This window comes from Herpailurus yagouaroundi, unplaced genomic scaffold (assembly GCF_014898765.1).
Source record: "Herpailurus yagouaroundi ecotype Mexico unplaced genomic scaffold, PumYag 197, whole genome shotgun sequence".
NCBI classification, from domain to species: domain Eukaryota; kingdom Metazoa; phylum Chordata; class Mammalia; order Carnivora; family Felidae; genus Herpailurus; species Herpailurus yagouaroundi.
The window spans coordinates 4,211,761-4,234,370 of record NW_024412428.1 but is presented as its reverse complement, the minus strand read 5'-3'; the positions used below and the strand labels follow the sequence as shown (position 1 = coordinate 4,234,370).

Below are 22,610 nucleotides of genomic sequence, written 5' to 3'. Positions count from 1 at the left end.
ACCCCGCCCTCTCATGAATATGCAACAGCGAGGGGCGGCGGGGAGGGCGCGCGCGAGGAGAGCCCGGCTCTTCGGAAATTCAACCTGGGCCGCCCCCGCCCCGCGCCCGGCCTCCGGGACACCCGCGCACAATAGCACGGCCGCCGGCCTGGGGAGTCCGACCCGCCGCCCGGGGAGGGGACTGGGGGACTTGGTCCTCGCCGGGGCGCTGTGGCATCTGAGCAGCCCCTCGGAGCCCGTCTGAACCCCGGCCGGGAGGGCAACCGCCGGCGGGATTAGCCGTCTCCGGACCGCGGGGCCAGAAGGTCCCCGCCCTTTGTGGTGCAAATGAGGAGCGCGCGGGGGCCCCGGGGGCGGCGCTCGCCCGGGACCAAGTTCGCCTGCCGCGTCTCCGACACTCCCGTCACACTTTGAGCTCGGCGCGGCTCGGTCGGATCCCTCCAGGGACACCCACCCCCCCTGCCGACGCGGAGGAATGCCGAGGAAGGTAAGTGGGGTTTCCTTGCCGGTTGTCACCTCTCCCTCACGTTTGGAAGAGGCACCGCCACGCAGCAGGTGGCTGGAATCCTGTGCCCGTGGAACAGTTTTTCGGAAACAAAGGTGAGAGAGGGCGGGGGTCGGCGGCTCCGGGTGAGAGACCCGGCAGAGCGGTTGAAGAGGTTAAGGTTTGAAAAGTTGCCGCGACCCAGCAAGCAGGTGCAGGGGGCAAGCGCGCGTTGCAGCGCCGGGGCGCCCGGGGCACAAAGCCCGCGCGCCGGCGCGGCCGCGTTGCCTTGGCAGCGGGGGCGGGGCCGAGCCGCGGCGTGCCTGAGTTGCCGGGCGACGGAGGGGCGCTGGGGGGGGGGGGGGGACGCAGAATGTTCGCGAGCATCTCTCCGAGAGGAGCCAACGCTTGTCTCACCGGGTCCTCAAGGCAAGTGTATTTATTGGCCACCACTCGCCCTTGGGCAAGGGAATCAGGCCTCTAGGCCCTATCACCTGCTTAATGCCATAATACTCCGCTTTCGAAAATACTGGATTGTGGACTGATGGTAGACGTGAAAAAGTTACAAGGTACACCTTAACAAATCAGTAGCCATAAAAAGTATTCTCTTTCCTCGTTTTCCGAATAGCGTCTGCTGTTCAATATTCCTTAATTATCATCATAAAAAAAAATACAGAACCTGGTTTGGACCCGTGAAAATGAATTGACCTTCACCCTTCCAACATAGTAACCAAAATCTTTGCAAAGTGAAAGCATATGCAGAACGTAGAAGGCACAGTGTGAGATATTCAGACAGTTGTATCTTAAAATGTTTTACAAAGACGAATTTCACAAAGCAGGGGAGAGAATGGTTCACTGGGTATTTTCTTACATATAAATGTGCCCGGGAATTTTGGCTCATTATCTCAAAGATTATTTGTTGTAGCCATACATACAGAAAAAAAAATATTGGAAAGGAATTTGAATGATCTTTTCTAGAGCCGTGATTGGCAGTTACAGTAATATTTTTTACTCCCTCACCCCTTTGCCCATTTATCCTATCATAGCTAAGGGTAACTTTTGGTGTTTTTAGTGTGTTTCTCAGATTTTAATTGTTTCCCGAAGACACTGACCCGTTAACAGTTCTTAAGCTGTGTTTCACACGCTGCTTTATTTCTTTCTCTGCCCCCAATTTAAAATGGTCTGTGTGTTATTTATTTATTCATGTATTTATTTCGTCACATGTTTATTAGGCTTTGCTACGTGCTGTATACAGAACCAGACTTGGGAGGAGAAGGATTAAGTGGTGAGAGAGACGTACAAAGTTGAATTAAAACAGTTCCCAGTTTCCAGGGCCCTCTGGGTGGCTCAATTGGTTAAGCGTCCGACTTGGGCTCAGGGGTCATGATTTTGGGGTTCAGGAGTTTGAGCCCCCAGTCAGGCTCTGTGCCCTCCGCACAGAGCCCGCTCTGGATCCTCTGTGTCCCTCTCTCTCTGCCTCGCCCCCTCATGTGGGCATGTGCGTGCCCTCTCTCAAAAAGAATAAACATTAAAAAACGTAATAGTAATAAAGAAAAGTTTACATTTTAGGAAGAGGAAAAGGCTAGGAAGCAGTTGTAATCCACGGTGACACATTCTCGTTTAGAAATTCCACCCAAGACCTCCCCTTCTGCTGGCCAGGAGGGGTGCGCTGATCACAGCTATGCTCATCCAAGGCAGATGTAATAATGCACTAATTCAAGACATGAGGGTGATGAGACTAGAAAAGTGCAGAATTTGCCTCAGGTCTTACAGTTCGTTAAGTGGTAAAGTCGGGATCGAAATCCAAATCTGACTGCTACGCCATGCTTCTGAAGCATTAAACCCTTTTATCCCTATGTTCCTACACACCCAACTTACCATATTTTGATTATTCTTAATAGTGAGTGTAGATTTCTAAAAAAAAAAAAAATACGTGGTTTTCTTGTTGGTTGAGATGTTTTCAGTCAGATTTTTTTTTTTTTTTTTTTTTTTGAGAAAGCATGAGCTGGAGAGAAGGGCAGAAGGAGAGAGAGAGAATCTCCACAGTGAGTGTGGAGCCCCACGCGGGGCACGACCCTGGAATCATGGCCTCGGCTGGAATCAGGAGTCCGACGCTTAACCGACTTAGCCACCCAGGCGCTCCCACAGTCAGATATTCCTAAAGTTAAATAACAATTACGTTTCTCAAGAATATACGTTTTTCCCACTGGAGTGTTGCTAATGTCAATCATGTTTTTCCAGGGGTTCCTGAGGAGCTAATGAAAACCTAAGAATTTGATTATTTGAATCTAGTTTTAAGAATATTAGAGATACTTGGGGCACCTGGGTGGCTCCGTTGGTTAAGTGTCTGACTCTTGGTTTGGCCCGGGTCACGATCTCATGGTTCGTGGGTTCGAGCCTCGTGCCGAGCCTGCTTGGGATTCTGTCTCCCTTTCTCTCTGCCTCTCCCTGGCTCGCTCTCACTCTCTCTCTCTGTCTCAGAGTAAATAAACTTAGAAAAAAAAAAAGAATAGTAGAGATACTTGTGTATTAAGGTGTTCTACTTGACAAATGAGTATGGAATTAAATTTTTTTCAAACAAAATGCACTACTTAGCATTCAGGTTTTTATTACCTTTCTTAATTTTGAATCTTTTACATCAGATTTGTTAACTGCTGCTGGCAGGCCATTTAGTAGGCGATAGGTGGAAATGGCTCTCTGGGATGTTGTCTGAGAAAGTTCAGGTATGTACTTGATTTGACCTGATCAGAGCCCCGAGAACCACCGTGAACTGATTTCGTAAGTGTTTTTTACTGTACAAATTACTTTTCTAAATAGGTTTACAGGATCCGTGAAGGCAAGAACCAGGTCTTTTCTGTCTTTAGAACTCATCTTTTAATACCAAGTACAACATGCTTTCTCAATATTAAGTAGCAAGGGAAGCAAAAGTAAACTTTATTAAGCCGATAAATATAGAGTAGAAGTAATCCTTTAAAATATATAATATTTAGAGTCACAGAAGTTCTAAATATTTGTTGATTTTTTAAAATGATACTATATTATATGATACTAACTTCTAGGTAGTACGTATTCTACAAATAGAAAAACTGAGCTACGGTGATTGGTATATAAAGTATTTTCCAATGTTTTATCTTAATTGAAACTCACAGCCACCATGCAGTAATTCCCATCACTACTTTTTTTAATATATGGAAACGTAGAAACTCAGAGAAGTTGAGACTTGGTCAGAGTCAGCCAGAGAGGCTGATTTTGCACTACAATGCAAATCAAATGATTTTGCACTACACCCTCGCCCACCAGATGCACCTCTGAGCTCGCGGGGCCTGAGCCTCTCAGAGTACAAGATGCCTTCTCTCCCTCTCGCCTTCCAAAGCTCCACGTCTGTCTGGGAAGAAGGGGAGAGACCCTCCTTTAAAAGACAAATACAGGGGCACCTGGGGGGCTCCGTCGGTTAAGCGTCCTACGCTTGGTTTCAGCTCAAGTCATGATCTCGTGGTTCACGGGTTCGAGCCCCACATCGGACTCTGTTGATGGTGCGGAGCCTGCTTGTGATTCTCCCTCTCTCCCCCTCTCTGCCCCTCCCCTGCTCATGCTCTCTCTCTCTCTCTCTCAAAATATATAAATGAATTTCAAAAAAAAAAAAAAGACGAATACAGACAGGCAGGGCAGAAGAAAAGGAGACACAGAGAGGGGCTCAGTGGACCAAAAGAAAGTGAAATGAAGTCAATGAAAGAAGGAACCGGTGTGCAGAATTGGTGGTTAGGAGAGCCACGTGTATTAGCCAGGCTTGTTATCACAAAGGACCACAGACTGGCTGATTGAAACAACAGATGTTTATTGTCTCGTAGCTCTGGAGGTTGTAAGTCCAAGGTCGGTGGTGTCCACGGGGTTGTTTTTTTCTGGTACCAGTCTTCTTAGCCTGCATGTGACCGTCTTTTTGCTGTATCCTCACACGGTCTTCCTCTGTGTGTGTGCATGTCTGTGTCCTAATCTCTTCTTCTGACACCTGTCATTTTGGACGAGGGCCCACCCATATGACCTCATTTTACCTTAACTGCCTCTTACCTTGAACTGCCTTTTGAAGACTGTGTCTCCATATACAGTCACATTCTGAGGCCCTGGAGGGCTAGAACTTCAACCTATTAGTTTTGAAGAGTGAACTTGGTCTATAACTCTGAAGACAAGACCTCTTTCAGTTGCTCCATTCCCGGCAGTATTCTCTCCTGGCACAAATAAATGTTTGAGCAAGTTGCGGCAAATATTTCCACATCAGCATACTCCACTGGATGTATAAAGTAAGAACGAGAGATTCAGAAGTGAATTCTTCTATATTTAGCTTGCTTCTTACTTGATTTTCACTCTCACCCCTGGAGGGCCAGCCTCAAGCCTTGTCAGGTTTTGACAAGGGCAGACGAAACTGATGATGATCCCGTTGCCAGCTAGGTCTGATCTCTCTGCCTTTTTTGAGCTGTGGCGTGCGTGTGATTTGAGTCCTATGCACTGCCTTTATGGCATGCTGAATCCCATAAGAATGGCCTCACCATACTGGAAGGACCGTGAAGTACAGGTTTCACAACCCTCACGGCTATGGAGATAAGCTAGGTCGACCTTCTCTCCGAATGGCGTTTTCCACGCTTATTTCCAGCAAGATATGTTCAGCATTGTACTTAAGACTCTGGAAGGTAGCCGGAAGAATTGGAAAGTTTTCCCCGAGGCACTGAGCGGCTAACAAGGTTGTAATTGGAGTGTGTTGCAAAGACTCAAATTACTAAAACGCTGTGGTCATAGAATAGCAGGGAGGAGTGGGAAGCCTGCAAGTCTTGCGGCCAGTGCCTTGCCCAAAGCACAGAAACTGCTTCGCACAGGTGGGAGCCAGTGCTGTGTTTCAAGCTGGCCAAGGAAAATTCCAGAGGCTTCTGCCTCTGTAAGAGTTTCTGTATCTCACCAATCATTAATTTTTTTTTTCAACGTTTATTTATTTTTGGGACAGAGAGAGACAGAGCATGAACGGGGGAGGGGCAGAGAGAGAGGGAAACAGAATCGGAAACAGGCTCCAGGCTCCGAGCCGTCAGCCCAGAGCCCGACGCGGGGCTCCAACTCACGGACTGCGAGATCGTGACCTGGCTGAAGTCGGACGCTTAACCGGCTGCGCCACCCAGGCGCCCCTCACCAATCATTAGAATCTCAAAGTACTTGTGTTTCCTTGACTTCCTTCATTACTTCATGTTCTGCCTTCAGAGAAAGTGAAACATACCTGTCTACTTTTCTTCATGTACTATTTTGTGAGTTGCTAAAAGAGTTTCTTCTTAACGTTTATTTATTTTTGAGAGAGAGAGAGAGAAAGAGAGAGCACAAGGGGCTGAGAGAGAGGGAGACACAGACTCTGAAGCAGGCTCCAGGCTCTGAGCTGTCAGCACAGAGCCCGCCGCGGGGCTCAAACCCATGAACCACGAACCATGAGAGCATGACCTGAGCTGGAGTTGGACACTTAACCGACTGAGCCACCCAGGCGCCCCTAAAAGAATTTTAATAGGGTCACTTCTTGGCCCTCTTTTGTAAGTTGAACTGAGGCTCTGTCCACTGTTTTAGGAATCTGTGTCTGTTGGTCCCACAAGAGCTACCCCTCACCATCTAGAATCGTGGGGCTGGTATTTGTGCCTTCATGGCATCTCCCTGAGTTGTTCCCCTTTGGGGACCATCCTAGTCATGTCTAAGTATGAGACCCCGGACCGTCTTCTGAAATATCCCTACTGAAGAATATGCATCCAATACACTCAGTGGAGTTTTTGCAAGAAATACCAGAAGTTTTCGAAACGTACTCTTCGGGTGTGATCCAGTAGCTTTCCATGATGGGCGGTTTCAGAAACAGGTTCTTGTGTGGAGTAGCTATTGTTACCCAGCCCCCAAAAAGAATGCCTGTTTCCCAGAGCAGTGCATACTTAATTAGTAAAGGGATCGATGCCAGTACCTGGAATTTGAAAAGTCAGCTTTGAAGGGCAAAACCTCTCTCTCCTCTGACTCGAGCCAGACATTGGTCTAACTGGTCAGTTGTGCCAGTCAGCTGACACAGGTCCGGGAGGTGACTTGGCCTGCTCCACAGCTGCTTTTGGAACACCTTTTCGTGAAAAGGTTGCCCCCGAGGCGCTGCCTCAAGTGAGGAGAAAAGAGCCAAACACACATGTGGAAAGAGTGAGGAAACACTACTGTCCATGGCTGCTTACGACTTCCCCGGATGTTGGTACAGGGAAGTACGTTGCATTCCCCTGCGTTACTGAAGAAAATCACGACCTTGAAGTGACTTGGAAGTTCCCAGGCAGTCAACAAATATGCATCAATCACTTGTGTCCTCAGTGCTGAGAGGGCATGAGAAGATAGGTCATCTTTCTCCTCAAGTAGCCGACCCTCGAGTTCTGGGTCCACAGACGTGAAAATGCGAAAGCACGATTGAAGACTCTGCCTGGGGCTCTCCTGGACAGACAGCAGCCCCGGGAGCGACTGCTTCAGGTGGGGCTCAGTGGCCAGAGAACTAGATCTTTCTTCCTCTTTGCGGCTTTGCAGATGCCTATCTCCTTCAAGTTCTCGCCTCCCCCACCCTCTGAGTCCAGGCCCTTTCCTGCTTTTCAGAGTCTTGCTTCAATCCAGTAAGGATGCTCAAGAAATCCTATTTTTGAATGTGTTTAAACCAGGGTGAATCTGGTCGTAGCATTTTAAGCCTTCATACTCCTGGAGGAAACTCTTCACCATTTGAAGGAAATGAAAGAAGGGGCTGGGTTGAAGGAGCAGAAAAGAGAACCATTTCCAATCTCTTTCCTCATTGCTCGGAGTCCTAAACCCTTGGGAAGCCATAAAAAGACTGCCTGAGTATGCATTTTAAGGACAGAAGGATATGTAGGCAACATATGACTATGAGACTGTGTTGAAAGCAACAGCAGGGCAGAGAGGAGAAAAACACTGGTCCAGAACCCTAGACAGAATGTGGGGCAGCAGCAACTGGCCGTCATCTGAAGACTGGGAAGAAAATAAACATGGCGACTGGGAAGCCAGCTCCAGATCCGGAAGTGCCCCCTGGGGTTATCCTCCAGAAGTCCCAGGCTCCGCACTCCTCACCCACCGGAAGCCAGCTCCTGCCTTCCTGATGATGGGCAGGGATTTGGAATTGGAGGACTCCCCAGCAGGGAGAGTACATGCCATCACTGCTCCTCGCATTTCAAGGTGGCACAGTAATTTCAGTTCTAGGGCGTTAGATTTGCAGGTGGTTTTGTTTGGTTTTTACGCATCCCACTGCTTCGTGTGCATCTATTCGGTATTTGGGGCTGGCTCGGGGATGTCTTCATTGTGTATCTATTGCTAAGGAAACTGTGTGCCAAATTCCAAACAAGTGAAATGTATTGCTATTGCACAGAGTGTTTGTGGCACGAAGATTGGTGCGACGAGAATTTTATTTGGACGGCCAAGGTGTAAGAGCAAAGAGCATTCCTGGAGGGTTGGGAGATGTGCGTGTAAGTCTTGTGTCTAATACCAATTAAAGAATGTTCAGCGAGCCAAATTTCCAGAGGTTACCACTTGTTACCTGCGGGAGGAGGGACTTGATTAGATAATATCTGAGGCTCCTGTTCTGCAATTCTGTTCTTTCTAAAAGACAGCCTCAGATGGAATGTGCCTTCTCGAAGAATTCCACATGCTTGCCAATGGTCAGTCCTTTTGCCTTCCATACATGAGTTTTCCAGTGACCCTATGGGACTCTACTGGTCGATGATAATGTTATCAGTCTGTTTCCAAACACAACGTTGGGAAAGTCTTTACAGCAAAAACTTTAGAGGTGAAAGTTAGCAGCTTTTCTTAAGGGATTCTTTCAGTTCATGGCTTTGTAAATATGTAATTGTCTTCAGATGCCCCTGGCTTCTGTCTCGGCTGGAGACCTCAGCTTTGAGAAGCCCTGAGGGCAAACAGCAGTCATAGTGCTATACAGATGTCAAGGTCGTGGGCTATTTTGGTTGTCATTAGAGTACGTCTCCAGTAGGACATCTCAGGATGCATCCTCGACCCAGATTCTTGTAATTAATTTCCTTTGATTGAGAACATAGAAGGATCTCCCCGTGCAGTGAACTGCAGCCATACGAAGTGAAGTGCAACGATCATTGAGGGTAGAACCTGTACTCGTGTAAATACGTGTAAGTATTTACACATTTATGAGTAGTGTAAAATAGAAAACATAACATGAAATTTGAAAAGTTTTAAGTGTTGGTATTTTATTTAATAATTAATTTATTTAATGTTTTTATTTTTGAGACAGAGAGAGAGCATGAGCAGGGGAGGGGCAGAGAGAGAGAGGGAGACACAGAATCGGAAGCAGGCTCCAGGCTCTGAGCTGTCAGCACAGAGCCCGACGCGGGGCTCGAACTCTGTCAACTGCGAGATCGTGACCTGAGCTGAAGTCGGACGCTAAACCAACTGAGCCACCCAGGCGCCCCTAAATGTTGGTATTTTAGATTTATATTTTAAATGAACTAATCGAACCTCAGGGGGAAAAAAAAAGAAAGTGTTTTTTTCCCGTCTAGCTCTTAAATATGTGATTTGGAAGCTAGGAGCCACACGACTTATAAGGTACCCATATTTTTAGTGGGAGGAAAGAAAGTTGGAATAATGTGAAAATCAACAATTCCTCTGATTGTGGGAATATATTCTCTGGAGAAAAGCATACGCATTTTCAAAGTTAACTATATTAATCACCGTCAGCTCTGGCAATCTGCCCAAACAAATCATTTGCCCAACAATGTTTGCCTTTAACCAACTTGGGCACTTACCCCCCCACAAAGGACATGATTTGGCCAGTAAGAATTTGGTTATGCGGGGCGCCTGGGTGGCGCAGTCGGTTAAGCGTCCGACTTCAGCCAGGTCATGATCTCGCGGTCCGTGAGTTCGAGCCCCGCGTCAGGCTCTGGGCTGATGGCTCAGAGCCTGGAGCCTGTTTCCGATTCTGTGTCTCCCTCTCTCTCTGCCCCTCCCCCGTTCATGCTCTGTCTCTCTCTGTCCCCAAAATAAATAAAACGTTGAAAAAAAAATTAAAAAAAAAGAATTTGGTTATGCAATTAAATGTTGACCAATTAGGAGGGAAACGCCCTGGATTTGAAAGGCTTGGTATTTTGATGATCCAAAGTATAAATAGCTTCCCCCCCACAATAAATAACAGATGTAAAAAATTTAATTTCAAATTGGCCAGTCTTCAAAGCCACACTCTAAGCCATACACTAAGGTATTGAGGGTAATAATAAAAATTAAAATGCCCCTAGCAGGGAGAACCTGTTTTTTGTTTTTTTTTTTTTAAAGAGAGAGAGAAAAGAAAAAGAAGGGAAAATTCCTTTAGAAACTGACTAAACACTCTTTCTGTTAAATGTAAGAAAAATGAAAGAATTTTCAAAGAACGTTGACCAGTGATAAGACTTTCTTGTAAAAACTGTGTGTGTGTGTGTGTATGTGTGTGTGTGTGTGTGTGTATATATATATATTTTTTTTTTTTTTTTAGAGAGAGAGAGAGTGGGGGAGAGGGGCAGAGGGGGGAGAGAGAATCTTAAGCAGGCTCCACACTCAGCACAGAGCCCGACGTGGGGCTCGATCTCACAAACTGTGAGATCATGACCTGAGCCAAAGTTGGTCGCTCAACCGACTGAGCCACCCAGGCGCCCCTGCAATTTACAATTAAAAAAAAAAAAAGTTTATTTATTTTGAGAGAGAGAGCATGAGTAGGGGAGGGAGAGGGAGAGGGAGAGAGAAAAGGAGAGAGAGAGAATCCCAAGCCCGCTCTGCTCTCAGCCAGGACCCCGACATGAGGCCGGATCTCACGAGCCGAATCAGGTGGCTGCCGCTCAACCAACTGAGCCCCCCAGGCGACCCACGAGACTTACTGTTTGAAAGTGTGCGGTTCAGTGGCATTAAGTCCATTCACACTGGCGTGTAAGTGTCACGACCATCCATCTCCAGAACGTTTTTGTTATCCCCGGCTGAAACTCTGTCCTTGTTGAACAACTGCTCGTTTCCCCCAAGTCCCCGGTAACCACCGTTCTACTTCTTGTCTCTATGAGTTGGACTCGTCCAGCTTTGACTCTTCTAGCTACCTCATGCAATGGAATCCTGCGTATTTATTCTTTTGTGTCCAGCTTATTTCACTCGGCATAACGTGCCAGAGTTTCATCCGTGTCGTGTGTATCAGAATTTCATTGCCTTTTAATGGTTGAACCATTGTATGTATGGACCAAAATAATGTTATAGGCTTATAAAATTGGGGGCCATTACTCAGTTGCCCTCTATGGAAATTATAGCAATTTACATACTCTTTAGAGACTGTTTCCCTACCTCTGTACCAACACGGAGCACTACCAAACTCCTTCAGTTTTGTTCACCTTATGGTGGAAAATCGCGTCTCAGAATAGTTGCAATTTGCGTTTCTCTTGTCTTGAGTGAATTCTAAGATTTAGGGCCATCGTGTTTGTTTATTTTTTTACTGGGACTATCTCCATTTCCTTTGTTCATTTCTCAATTAGGCTATTGAGTTTTTTTCTTCCCTCCGCTTTATATTGGCTGTTGTTGAAAAATTTGCTTTTGTTTGGCATGCTTAATGTAGCTTGTGGGAGACGTTTGGAGCTGTGCTATGAAACAGGAGCTTTGTCTAAGAATAGCGAAACCTGCTTGTCAACACCAGTGACCAAATACTGGCTCCATGACAATAAATATTATTAAGGGGAGAGACCATCTGATGTTGTAGGAGGCTTTATTGAAGTGGTCATATTCAGAAGAAAGTATATCTCTGTGAGAACATTATAAATACTTCTCACAACGTGTTTAAAATTTTTTTTAAGTTTATTTATTTATTTATTTTGAGAGAGAGAGTGAGAGAGAGCATGAATGGGGTAGGGGCAGAGAGAGAGAGAGGAAGAAAGGATTCCAAGCGGGCTTCGCCCTGTCAGCGCAGAGCCTGATACGGAGCTCGAACTCACACACCGTGAGATTGTGACCTGAGCCGAAATCGAGAGTCAGATGCTTAACCAATCGAGCCACCCAGGTGCCCCTACGATGTGTTTCAATGTTGTTTAGGATTTACTCCTCTTTCGAAAGGTGGGTGTATAAACAACTTGGTATGTATTGAAAAAAACAACGACCTAAGATAACATGTTAAATTTCATTTTGCGAACCCGATGTAGCTAAGTCAATATTGGATACCTCTGACTCAACATAGCCCGCTCTGGACTCCTCCCTTGATCCACAAAGTTCCTGTATTTCCTGGCTGGATTTTCTAAGACAGATGGTCACTCGCCTTCATATCCAGCCAGCTTACCACCGACATCCCTCCCATGTGTCCACCACCCTGTGACTCCGTGTCCACTGCCTTGTCCAGACCTCAGCATCTGAGCTCTTCTGGGTTGCTGCAGCAACCTGCGGCTGAGCCTTTGCCTGCAGACTCGTCCCTGTTCTGTAGTTCTCTGGAGCCAAGGGTAAGGTTTACGAAATGCAAATCAGAGCGGCACATCTCTGTTTAAAGCCCTTTGATGGTCCCCTGTTGCCCTTAGGATAAAACTCAAACCTTAACTCGGGCCTCCGAGGCCACCGCCCTGGCCTGTCCCACTTACCTCTCAGTTCCCTCCTTCGCCACACCCCCTTTTCCACACTTCCCACTTCCCTTCGCAATCTTTCAGTTCCTCAAACTCGGTGCACATTGACTTTTCTGGAATGTTCTCCCCTGTTCCATTCCCTCTACCTCCTTCACCTGGAAAACTTCTACTCACGCTTCTCCCATCCGGCAAGTCTTGCCTGACACTCTTTCAGTCTGAGTCAGTGGCTTCCCCTGGGTCCCTGAATGTCCCTCATCTGACGTGATCCCCCTGCACTGTAAGGGCCTGTTCCTTGTACAAACAGGTACTCCCCACCAGGCCGTAAGTGCCCACGGAGCAGGACCAGGCCTCCCTTGTTTCCCACCTTGGCCTCCACAACTAAACACATGCGTTGCCCGTCAGATCCGCGGATGAGTGGTTGTGGGAAGATGCCTGGAGAGCGGAAGGAGGGTGTCTTCTGGGCACGGGGTGCTGCTGTGTGTGAGTGGGTTGTGATAATGTTACGTAGTGAAACGCTGAATGGCTTCCCGGCAAATTCTGACATCCGTGTGGCAAGAAAAGAGGGTGAGGTTAGCTGCGCTCTTGTCTGCTTAATGCCCTGCTGGTGTCATGAGCATGACACTGAGGATGAGGGTCGCTCAAGGTGGAGACTGGGTAGCAGGGAAGCAAAGGCCACCTGCCAATACTCTGGGCAGGGTCCCAGACAGGGAGCGAGCTGTATGGGGCGGTTGCGGCCGACAGGCTTGGGGCAGAGATCCCAGCGGTGGTCAGCTGAGGAGGGGATTGGTTTTGAGTACACCGTCACACAAATTGTTAGTTAGAGGGCAAAAGTCCCATCTTTTTAATACAGTCACATCCTCTCTTTGACACGTAAGTGTGGTTTGGGGCTGATTCCGGACAAGGAAGCCTGTGTTTGCAAAACAGAGTCATTGATTTGGGACTTTGGGTCTGACCAGCGTGCGGAACAGTAAAAAATAGGAAAGGTCATACATCAGTGGACTCTGTCTAAAATAAGTGAGCCAAGGGCGCCTGGGTGGCTCAGTCGGTTGAGCGGCCGACTTCAGCTTGGGTCACGATCTCGCGGTCCGTGAGTTCGAGCCCCGCGTCGGGCTCTGGGCTGATGGCTCAGAGCCTGGAGCCTGTTTCCGATTCTGTGTCTCCCTCTCTCTCTGCCCCTCCCCCGTTCATGCTCTCTCTCTCTGTCTCAAAAATAAATAAAACGTTAAAAAAAATTAAAAATAAAATAAAATAAGCAAGCCAGTCGTGAGCTTAAGACACTCTCAAATGACTTGCCTGCTGCTCACCTTGTCTGCTTGGAAATTTACTGTCAGTAAGAAACTTCTCCTCCGGGGGGAATTCACCTGCGAAGTTAGGGAGTCCCAGCCTCCCAGTGGCCCGCTGTGTTGGTGCTGTTACTTTATTCTCTCCCTCTATAAGCCGATCGGACTAATTTTCATGGCAAGGCCAACGAGGAAAAAGAGCGAGGGTTACAACGACGTGATTCCTGTTGCCTCTGGGAGCGAAGGCAGCATTCTTTGAGAACAGTTGTTTAAGAGGTAAATATTCTTCTCATTCCATAATACCTAGAGAACTGAATATTCAAGCTATTGTGACCTCGGTTTATAGAAGATCAGATTAGGGAGACTTTGCACTCAGTGGTGGGGGTGGGAGGAGTGTTGTTTTTGTTTGATTCTGAGAAGAAAGCTCTTACATGAAGAGAGTGAGTCCTCATTCAGAACGAAGATTTTAGTTTTTTTAGTTTTTTTTTTTTTAACGTTTATTTATTTTTGAGACAGAGCATGAACGGGGGAGGGTCAGAGAGAGGGAGACACAGAATCTGAAACAGGCTCCAGGCTCTGAGCTGTCAGCACAGAGCCCGATATGGGTCTCAACACCACGGACCGGACCGTGAGATCAGGACCTGAGCCGAAGTCGGCCGCTTAACGGACTGAGCCACCCAGGCGCCCCCAGAACGAAGATTTTAGTGTAGTGAAATATATAAATATATAAAGTTAGCCCAAACAGGAGGAGGAAAGGATCATGAGGACCACAGGGTTATTGTAACCATAGCGGCTTACATTCAGAAGCCAACCGCTCTGCTGAGTGTTTTACACGGGTTATTTGAGTTATAAGCGTCCACAGTAAGATACAAAGTCGGTAAAATAATCGGGCCCCTGGTGGGCAGATGACTGAGGCTCAGAGCGCTCCCTCCCTGACGTTCCCGGGTCTGGGTACTTGGTATTAAGCAGAGAGCTGGCGCTCCCCTATGTGCTCCTGACCCCAGGCGATCCACGGCCCCCAGCAGTGTCCAGGAGCCACGGCTTGGGTGTGAGTCAGCTCTGCTCCCCCCACTTAGGGTAGCACAGAGCCTGACATGGGGCTCGAACCCATGAACTGTGAGATCATGAGCTGAGCTGAAGTCGGACACTTAACTGACTGAGCCACCCAGGCGCGGCCCCCCCCCCCGATATTTCAGCGTCTTGACACAGGAAAAGCTTATTGCTTTGTTAATGGCCAAAGGCAAATGTTACTGGTCAGCGGTGGGCGGCTCCTTTCTACAAAGTCTGCAGGGATCTGGGCTTCTGGAGCTTCCGGCACCTTCAACAGGTGATTTCCAGGGACCCTGAGGCCTTGATGCCCCACCCACAGGCCAGGGAAGGGTGTTGGTAGGGGTGGCTGCAGGTATGGTGAGGCCCGGAAAGAACACCATTCGGGGGAAGTTCTTTAAGAAAAATAAAAAGTCGGGGCTCCTGGGTGGCCCAGTGGGTTAAGCATCCAACTCTCGATTTCGGCTCAGGTCATGATCTCACGGTTCACGAGATCCAACCCTGCATTGGGCTCTGTGCTGACAGCATGGAGCCTACTTGGTATTCTCACTCTTGCTCTCTCTGCCCTTCCCTATCTCTCTCTCGAAATAAATAAACTGAAGAAAAAGAAAAAGAAAAAGCGGCCTGTGAGCAGATTATGACAGCCCCTCACAAGATGGTTTCACGGCACACAAACCTCGGTAGCTCACACTTCATTGGCTAGACCCTCGGGCTGCAGAGTGCTGGGGAACACGTCTCGTGTGTCCGTGTGAGGTGACTGCTAGAAGTCTCGGCTACGTGTGTGAGAAGTGCTTCTAGCACACGGCAGAAGCTAAGTAATAGTGTCAGCCACTCGTTCATGATGCTGCATAAGCATGCCCCACGCTGGGGCTGCTGGTTGTTACCGTTTCTGCCAGTATGTTCCAGGCACTGTTGCCGCTGGCCCCACAAAAAGCTGAGAGGTTCAGGGGCACCTGGGTGGCTCGGTGGGTTAAGCGACTGAGGTCGTGATCTCATGGTTCGTGAGTTTGAGCCCCGAGTTGGCTCTGCACTGACAGTGTGGAGCCTCCTTGGGATTCCCCCCCCCCCCTCTCTCTCTCTCTCTCTCTCTCCCCCCCCCGCCTTTCTCTCTCTCTCAAATAAATAAACATAAAAGAGAGAGAGAATGAATAGTACAAAACACTGTCACCAAAGAGACAAATGTAGTGTCTATACCTGTAATCTCCAAAGTGGTGGGTGGCACTCCTTTTGGGGTGGACAGAGGCATCAGGATGTGTGTATACACACACGCATATACATCAACATACATGCACATACACGTGTATACATAGGTACGTGTATATGTATGTATATCAGAATATACGTGTATCTACGTCCAGTAGAAATAATGTAATTTACAAATGAATTAAAACTGTGTTTAGGGACATACAGAATGTAAAAAAAATTTCCTTATAGGGATGTGTAATTGGAAAGGTGTGGAAACCATTTATCTTGACAGCCGATGCCCTACAGGGTGAAATGACAACATAACCACTTGGGGTTCAGTGTGCAGACACCTAGTGGGAACAGGATGGACCTTGCACAAGAAGAACACTCTGAGACAGGGTGTGATGGTCAATGTCATGTGTCAACTTGCCTAGGCCACAGGGTGCCCAGATACTTGGTGAAAGTATCCTGGGTGCGCTGTGGGGGCGTTTCTGGAAGAAATGAACATCGGAGCTGGTGGGCAGAGCATAACAGATGGTCTTTCCATGCGGTGGTCCTTGTTTCATCCACCGAAGGCTCGGATAGACGAAAACTTGGAGCACGGGGAACTTTGCCCTCTCGGCTTGTCTTTGAGCTGGGACATCGGTCTTCTCTCCCCTTTGAATTCCGACCGGGACTTGCACCGTCAGCTTCCCAGTGTGTTGACTCACCTGGCAGATCTCGGGACTCATCAGCCTCCATGATCATGTGGGCCAGTTCCTTATAATACACAGTTTTTCTCTGGATAGGTAGATATGGATCCAGAGATCGATCGATCGATCTATCTATGTATCTGTCTATCTAAAATCTATTGTTTCTGCTTCTGTGGAGAACCCTGATGAGTACAGCTGCTCAGGCCCCTGATACGCCCCTGGGCAAAGTCATCTGAGACTTAGCGTTGTTCTCGGTCTGGCTCCCTGCTTTAAAAACAATACCAGTCCGTGGGTCCCTCGGTCAAAGATTCTGATATAATTGGTATTTTTCTGAAAGCTCCCCAGGCATTTCTAAAGGTCCCCCCGTGGTTGGGGCCGAGAACCGGGACAAATCTGAGCATCGTAGGTGTGTCAGAAACATGACTGGTCAACACCAGGGAGGCGACTCCCAGTTGCAGGTGTGGCCTCCCATTAGCTAAGCGCGGGGCTGAGGAAGACCCCAGAGTTCTGGAGGGCCGACTGCCATCTGAGGGACAGTCACCAAGAGGACTGGACTCGAAGGCAGTGCACAGTCCCACCCGACGGCCGACCGAAGTGAGGACTGGAACCCGGTTCCATGCTTGGAAGGTCGCCTCGTGACTGTGTAGACAGGAGCAAGGGGCTAGGAGGCGGATGGTGCAGCGGGTAGCAGTTGTGGCATCTTGGCTTTGTCACCTCGTCACGTAGCTTCCTTTAGTCCATCTGTGCCTCGGGTTGCTCATCTTCAGAACTGAGATGGTTAGTGGCAGAACCTACCTTCTAGAATTGTTGACAAAACTGAGTTAACACATGAAAAATGTCTCGGGCTGCCTGGGTGGCTCAGTCAGTTAAGCGTCTGACTCTTCGTCCTGGCTCGGGTCATGATCTCTCGGTTCCTGGGATCGAGCCCCGCATCAGGCTCTGCACGGACAGCGCGGAGCCTGCTTGGGATGCTCTCTCTCCCTGTCTCTCTCTGCCCTCCCCGGCGTTGTCTCTCTCTCCCTCCCTCTCTCTCTCTCTCTCTTTCCCCCTCTCTCAAAATAAAGAAATTTACCCCCCCCCCCCCAATGTGCAGAGACACTCCTTCTTCTAGTTTGCATTCTCTCCAGGCTTCCATTGCTGACCAATACCCCTCTCTTTGGTTCTTTATTGACTGTAGTCATCAATGTCTTCATTTAGGTGAACTCGAGTTCTGCAGGTCTGGAAGGCTGCTGTGTATTTAAAGTGACCCTGGGTTTCCCTGTTCTGAACCTGTCTGTGTTCATTTTTGAAAGGCACTTCCCAAAGCGACTCTTTGTCTCATTATATTTCTTGGTAGGATGTCTCACTTTTTACCCACGTCATCTGCTGACCACATGTGGTGAAGTCACCCGTGCCTTCAGAGAAGAGTGGAAGGCACTGGAAAAGATGGAGTTTTAAAAAGTCAATGACCTGAGTTGCTGTGCAGAGGACGAAATGAGCCAGCTCTATGGAAGGTTGTGAGCATACACTCCCCACACGTGGCCCGCCGTGGCAGCTCAGAATCCTAAGCCCCACGCTTCGCACCTGCAGACTCACACACACCTTAGTGCCTCCGTGGAAGGACAGAGCATCCCAGGTCGGTGACATTTGTAGGTGAAGGCAGTGGTTTTACATGGAGTACCGCGTTTAAAAAAAATATTTATTTATTTTTGGGAGACAGAGAGACAGAGTGCAAGCAGGGGAGGGGCAGAGAGAGAGGGAGACACAGGATCCGAAGCATTTCCAGGCTCTGAGCTGTCAGCACGACACGGGGCTCGAACCCACAAAGTGTGAGATCATGACCTGAGCCGAAGTCGGACGCTCAACCGACTGAGCCACCCAGGCGCCCCTGGACTACTACATTTTTATTAATGGTTTTAGTTGATCCACTACTAACTAGTCTGGGGCTGGTGTAAATGGTGTTAAAATGCTGTGATGCCCCACACTGTGTTATGCATAGAAATAAACACATTTCCCTTGTCAGAGTTTATAGCAAGAAGGCCTGTCTGCAAATAAGAGGTAACGCCTCATCTCAAGAAGGCTGACCTTGTTTCACGGATGCCGAGTGCTTGGTGCCCAGATCCTGCACGTGACGTTCTCAGCCAGGGAGCTGGTAGATGTGCCTTTATCGTGCCCACCCCCACCCTGCCCCACACACCACCGGGGCTGTGTTCTTGAGCCATAGATTCAAACCCACAAATGCTAAGATAAAGAAGGAATTTACCTAGAAAAACCCATCTTCTGGCAAGGTGGAGAGGAACCAGCTGGGATTACTTCCTGGTGGGGCCTCTGGGTGCTTCCCCAGAGATTACCCCTCCCCCCCCCATCCTGCTACTCACAGCAGTCAGTAGCGTTGAACATTTGAACAACAGATTTAGGAAATGAAATCCACGTACTGTGCTCAAAGCACTGTCCATTTGGAAGGTGAGTGATGCTTCTCTGAAGTCTGGGAGCCGTGTGTTACACGCTTCTTCAATCTGTGTGGTTTTTTTTTTTTTGACAAGTAACAAGAGTTGCAATGAAACATCCTTCTTCTCAATTACGAAGTGATTGCCAAGTTTTGGTGTCAGAGCCCATTCTTACAGATTTGGGGCAGGCTGCTGCAGTTTAGGGGTAAAGGAGATGTATTCCTGGCATTCTAAATTCCAACTGGGAAAGTTTTTCTAACGGGAACATTCTCTAATTTCACTGCTATGAAGGTATTAGGGGCTTCATACCATAATACTGATTCACAAAATCACCTTTGACCAAACTTTTGGCAAAACTATAATTTGAAAGGTCCTAGGGGCGCCTGGGTGGCTCAGCTGGCTGAGCGTTCGACTTCGGCTCAGGTCATGATCTTGCACAGTCCGTGAGTTCGAGCCCCGCGTCGGGCCCTGTGCTGACAGCTCGGAGCCTGGAGCCTGCTTCCGATTCTGTGTCTCCCTCTCTCTCTGCCTCTCCCCTGCTCACTCTGTCTCTCAAAAATGAATAAATGTTAAAAAATATATTTTTAAAGGTCCTGTACGGGCTTATGTCATACGGTTGTTAAGAATTTAAAACATGAAAGTGGGTGATGGGCATTGAGGAGGGCACCTGTTGGGATGGGCACTGGGTGTTGTATGTGTATGTATGTTGACAGTAAATTATATTTAATATAAAAAAGAATTTGAAGCGTATCTTACTGTCCATTCATAATGAACGGACATTAACTCTCTAAGAGCTACGTATAGCGGAGGACCTTGGCAGATCCTGTCATGGCTCCAGAGAGTAGACTCCGTGAAACCTAGAGGGTGATTCTATCAGAATAAAAACAGAGATGTGGTCGAGGAGATTTACATGTAAGATTGGCCGGTGTTATTCTGAAGGCATCTTTTAGCAGTGACTTCTGTGACTCTTTTTAAGTGGTGGGAAGGTCCCACCCACAGGTAACTGGGAGCCAAGTCTTTCATGGCTTCAGGTGGCAAATGTTGGCATTTGCTTTTCTTCGGTGCATCATGACGGAAGAAGTGAATGTAGAGTGACTTTTACAAAATTGATATTTTTGTTTGTTATCGGTTGATCGATTGGCTTTGCAAAACTGGTGTCTCTGAGTGTGAAGGAAGAAAATAGTACTAATTTTTGGAGACAGAAAAGTAGACTTGTATTAGGCAATAGGCAATAGATTTTCTTCTCCCTTTCTTTCTCCCTATAGCTTCTCCCGTGTCTGGAGAAAATAGCTTGTAACCAAGGCCTACATGTTAGGCCTGTAAGGCAGACTAAAAGTTAAATTTGCATGGGGAGAAGGTTACAAAGTATTACTGCTTTAATCTACAAAGTATTTGCTTTAATCATTACTATGCAGGTGAATTAGTTTAGTGAATTAGTTTTGGAAAACTACAAAAAAATCATGTGTTGAAATAGTTTATCATGCATGACCGATCTTCTGATCCCTAGAAAGGCAAAGAAAGATATGATCTTTGAGCACAAAGAAGTCAAAGATGATTTTGCTTCTCCAGTTTGCTTTGATCAGATCCAAGGAGGGTTCAGTGTTGTCCTTTGATGAATTCTGTTTAACTCAGTTTAACATCAATATCAACACCACTGGGTCTTGGGTTTTAGACTTGTTATTATTTCTATCTTATTTTTAGAACATTGATTATACTGATAACTCGAAATGAATCATGCCCAGATGCAGAGCCACAGAAATCAGTCAGCTTTGGCAGGTGGCCTTAAAAGAAGATGACAGTTTTAGCCCAAAACAAATGCAATCCTGAGGCTGACTGGGGTCTTCCTTTTGTAATAAGTATGTGACGCTATGTCCGTCTTTATCTGATATCGTATTTATAATAACTACGTTCTGAGATCTAGATAGTCCTGGTTCTTCATACCAAACTCTGCTGAAAAAGCAACATAATGGTGAAAGTCGGGGAAATCAAGAAGGTGGTCTTAATTAGTGTGTGAATTTGCAGCCGAGAACAAAGGAGTTAAGTCTTTGAAAAGGATATAGGAAGGTACAGAGGACACAAATTCAAATTGGCAGCCTTCCTAAGAGGGAAGGAATGGACGTGTTCATCCCTCGGGCAGTGAGAATTCCTGAAGAGTGAGGCTGACTTGAACTGGATGGAATTGGTGATCCATTATTCCCAGTACCGATTGGGATGTACTGTATAACATGTGTTCTATCCATACCCGAGCGTCATTTTTAAAGAGGGATGTGCAGTGTTTGGAGAGCAGGTTAAGTGCAGAGCTACAAGGATACCTGAACAGGTTGATGTGGTATCTGTGAGATGCATGGGAGTTGAGATCTTCACTCTAGAAGGGAACAGACCCTTGATGGTGGTCTTTGAGGAAATGAAGTCTTATGGATAGGTTATGTATTAGTTTCTTCTAGCTGCTGTAACAAAACACATACTTAATGGCTTAAAACAACACAGGTTTATTATCTTACAGTTCTGGGGGGAGATTTCACCAAGCTAAAATCGAGGTGTCAGCAGAATTGCTTTCCTTCTGGAGGCCCTAGGTGAGAATCCATATCCTTGCCTCTTCCACACTCTGGAGGCGGTCTGCATGCTTTGGCTCATGACCCCTTCCTCCACAGGGAGTGATCACGTCACTCCAACCTCTGCTTCTATAGTCATGTCTCCTCTGGCTCTCCTGCCCCTCTCTTTCCCTTATACAGATCCTTGTGGTTACATTGGGCCCATCCAGATAACCCCTTAGGTAGGTGTCTTTATTCCCATGTTATGGGTGGGAAAATACAGCCTGGAGTCCTTGCTATTTCTTTTGAGGGCAGTAAATAATGGACTAAGTCATATTAATTCTGGGTTTCTAATTACTCTTGTAAAGACCATTTGTGGGGCGCCTGGGTGGCTCAGTCGGTTAAGCGTCCGACTTCGGCTCAGGTCATGATCTCACGGTCTGTGAGTTTGAGCCCCATGTCGGGCTCTGTGCTCATAACTCAGAGCCCGGAGCCTGTTTCGGATTCTGTGTCTCCCTCTCTCTGACCCTCCCCCCTTCATGCTCTGTCTCTCTCTGTCTCACAAGCAAATAAACATTAAAAAAAAAAAAAATAAAGAGCATTTGTGATTAAGAGAAAAATGTGACCTCTTAGAAATAATTCTTTTTTGTCTATTTAAACATCCATTAAGTGTCAGCTGGAAACATTGTGAATGGAGATTGTCGCCACTTTTGTTTTACCTCTGCTTCTTATTTGTTTTTTTTTTTTGACATTGAGGTATAATGGACATACAACAGGAGTCGCGCACGTATAAAGTGTACAGTCTGCTAAGTTTTGACTTATGTGCACACCCATGACATGGCCACAATAAAAATAATGACCATATCCATTACTGCCAGAAGTATCCTCGTGCCCCTTGGTAATCTATCCCACCTCCATACCCCCATTCCCAGACAAACATTGGTCTGCTTCCTGTCACTATAGATTAGTCTCTGTTTTTTATAATTATATATATAAGGGATTAAACAGCATGAACTCTTTGTTTTGTCTGACTCCTCCTTTCACTCAACATTATTTTGAGATTCATCCATGTTGAGTATATCACTTGGTCATGCCTTTTATTGTTTAGTAGTATTTTGTGTGTGTGTGTATCAGAGTCAGATTTATTGTTTATAAAGTGATTCCCCCTTTTAAATTTTATTTATTTTTGTAAGTGTTTATTTTTGACGGGGCGAGTGGCAGAGAAAGAGGGAGACAGAGGATCTGAAGCAGGCTTTATGCTGACAGCAAGCAGAGAGCCCGATGTGGGGCTCACACTCACGAACTGTGAGATCATGACCTGAGCTGAGGTTGGACTGACCCACCTAGGCACTCCCCGCACAC

The 22,610-nt window shown here is 47.2% G+C and overlaps 1 protein-coding gene across 2 annotated transcripts in view; it reads left to right on the top strand.

Moving 5' to 3' along the window:
• The first annotated feature begins 202 nt into the window (after positions 1-202).
• The window catches only part of SPATA13 (spermatogenesis associated 13), a 348,795-nt gene continuing 326,387 nt past the window's right edge, over positions 203-22,610 (top strand). The window contains exon 1 of one of the 2 annotated variants that reach the window (XM_040448040.1): positions 203-487. In XM_040448040.1, coding sequence (XP_040303974.1) covers positions 476-487 — 12 coding nt within the window. In that variant the 5' untranslated portion in view covers positions 203-475. The remainder of the gene's footprint in view (positions 488-22,610) is intronic. The other variant, XM_040448041.1, reaches the window with a different exon arrangement.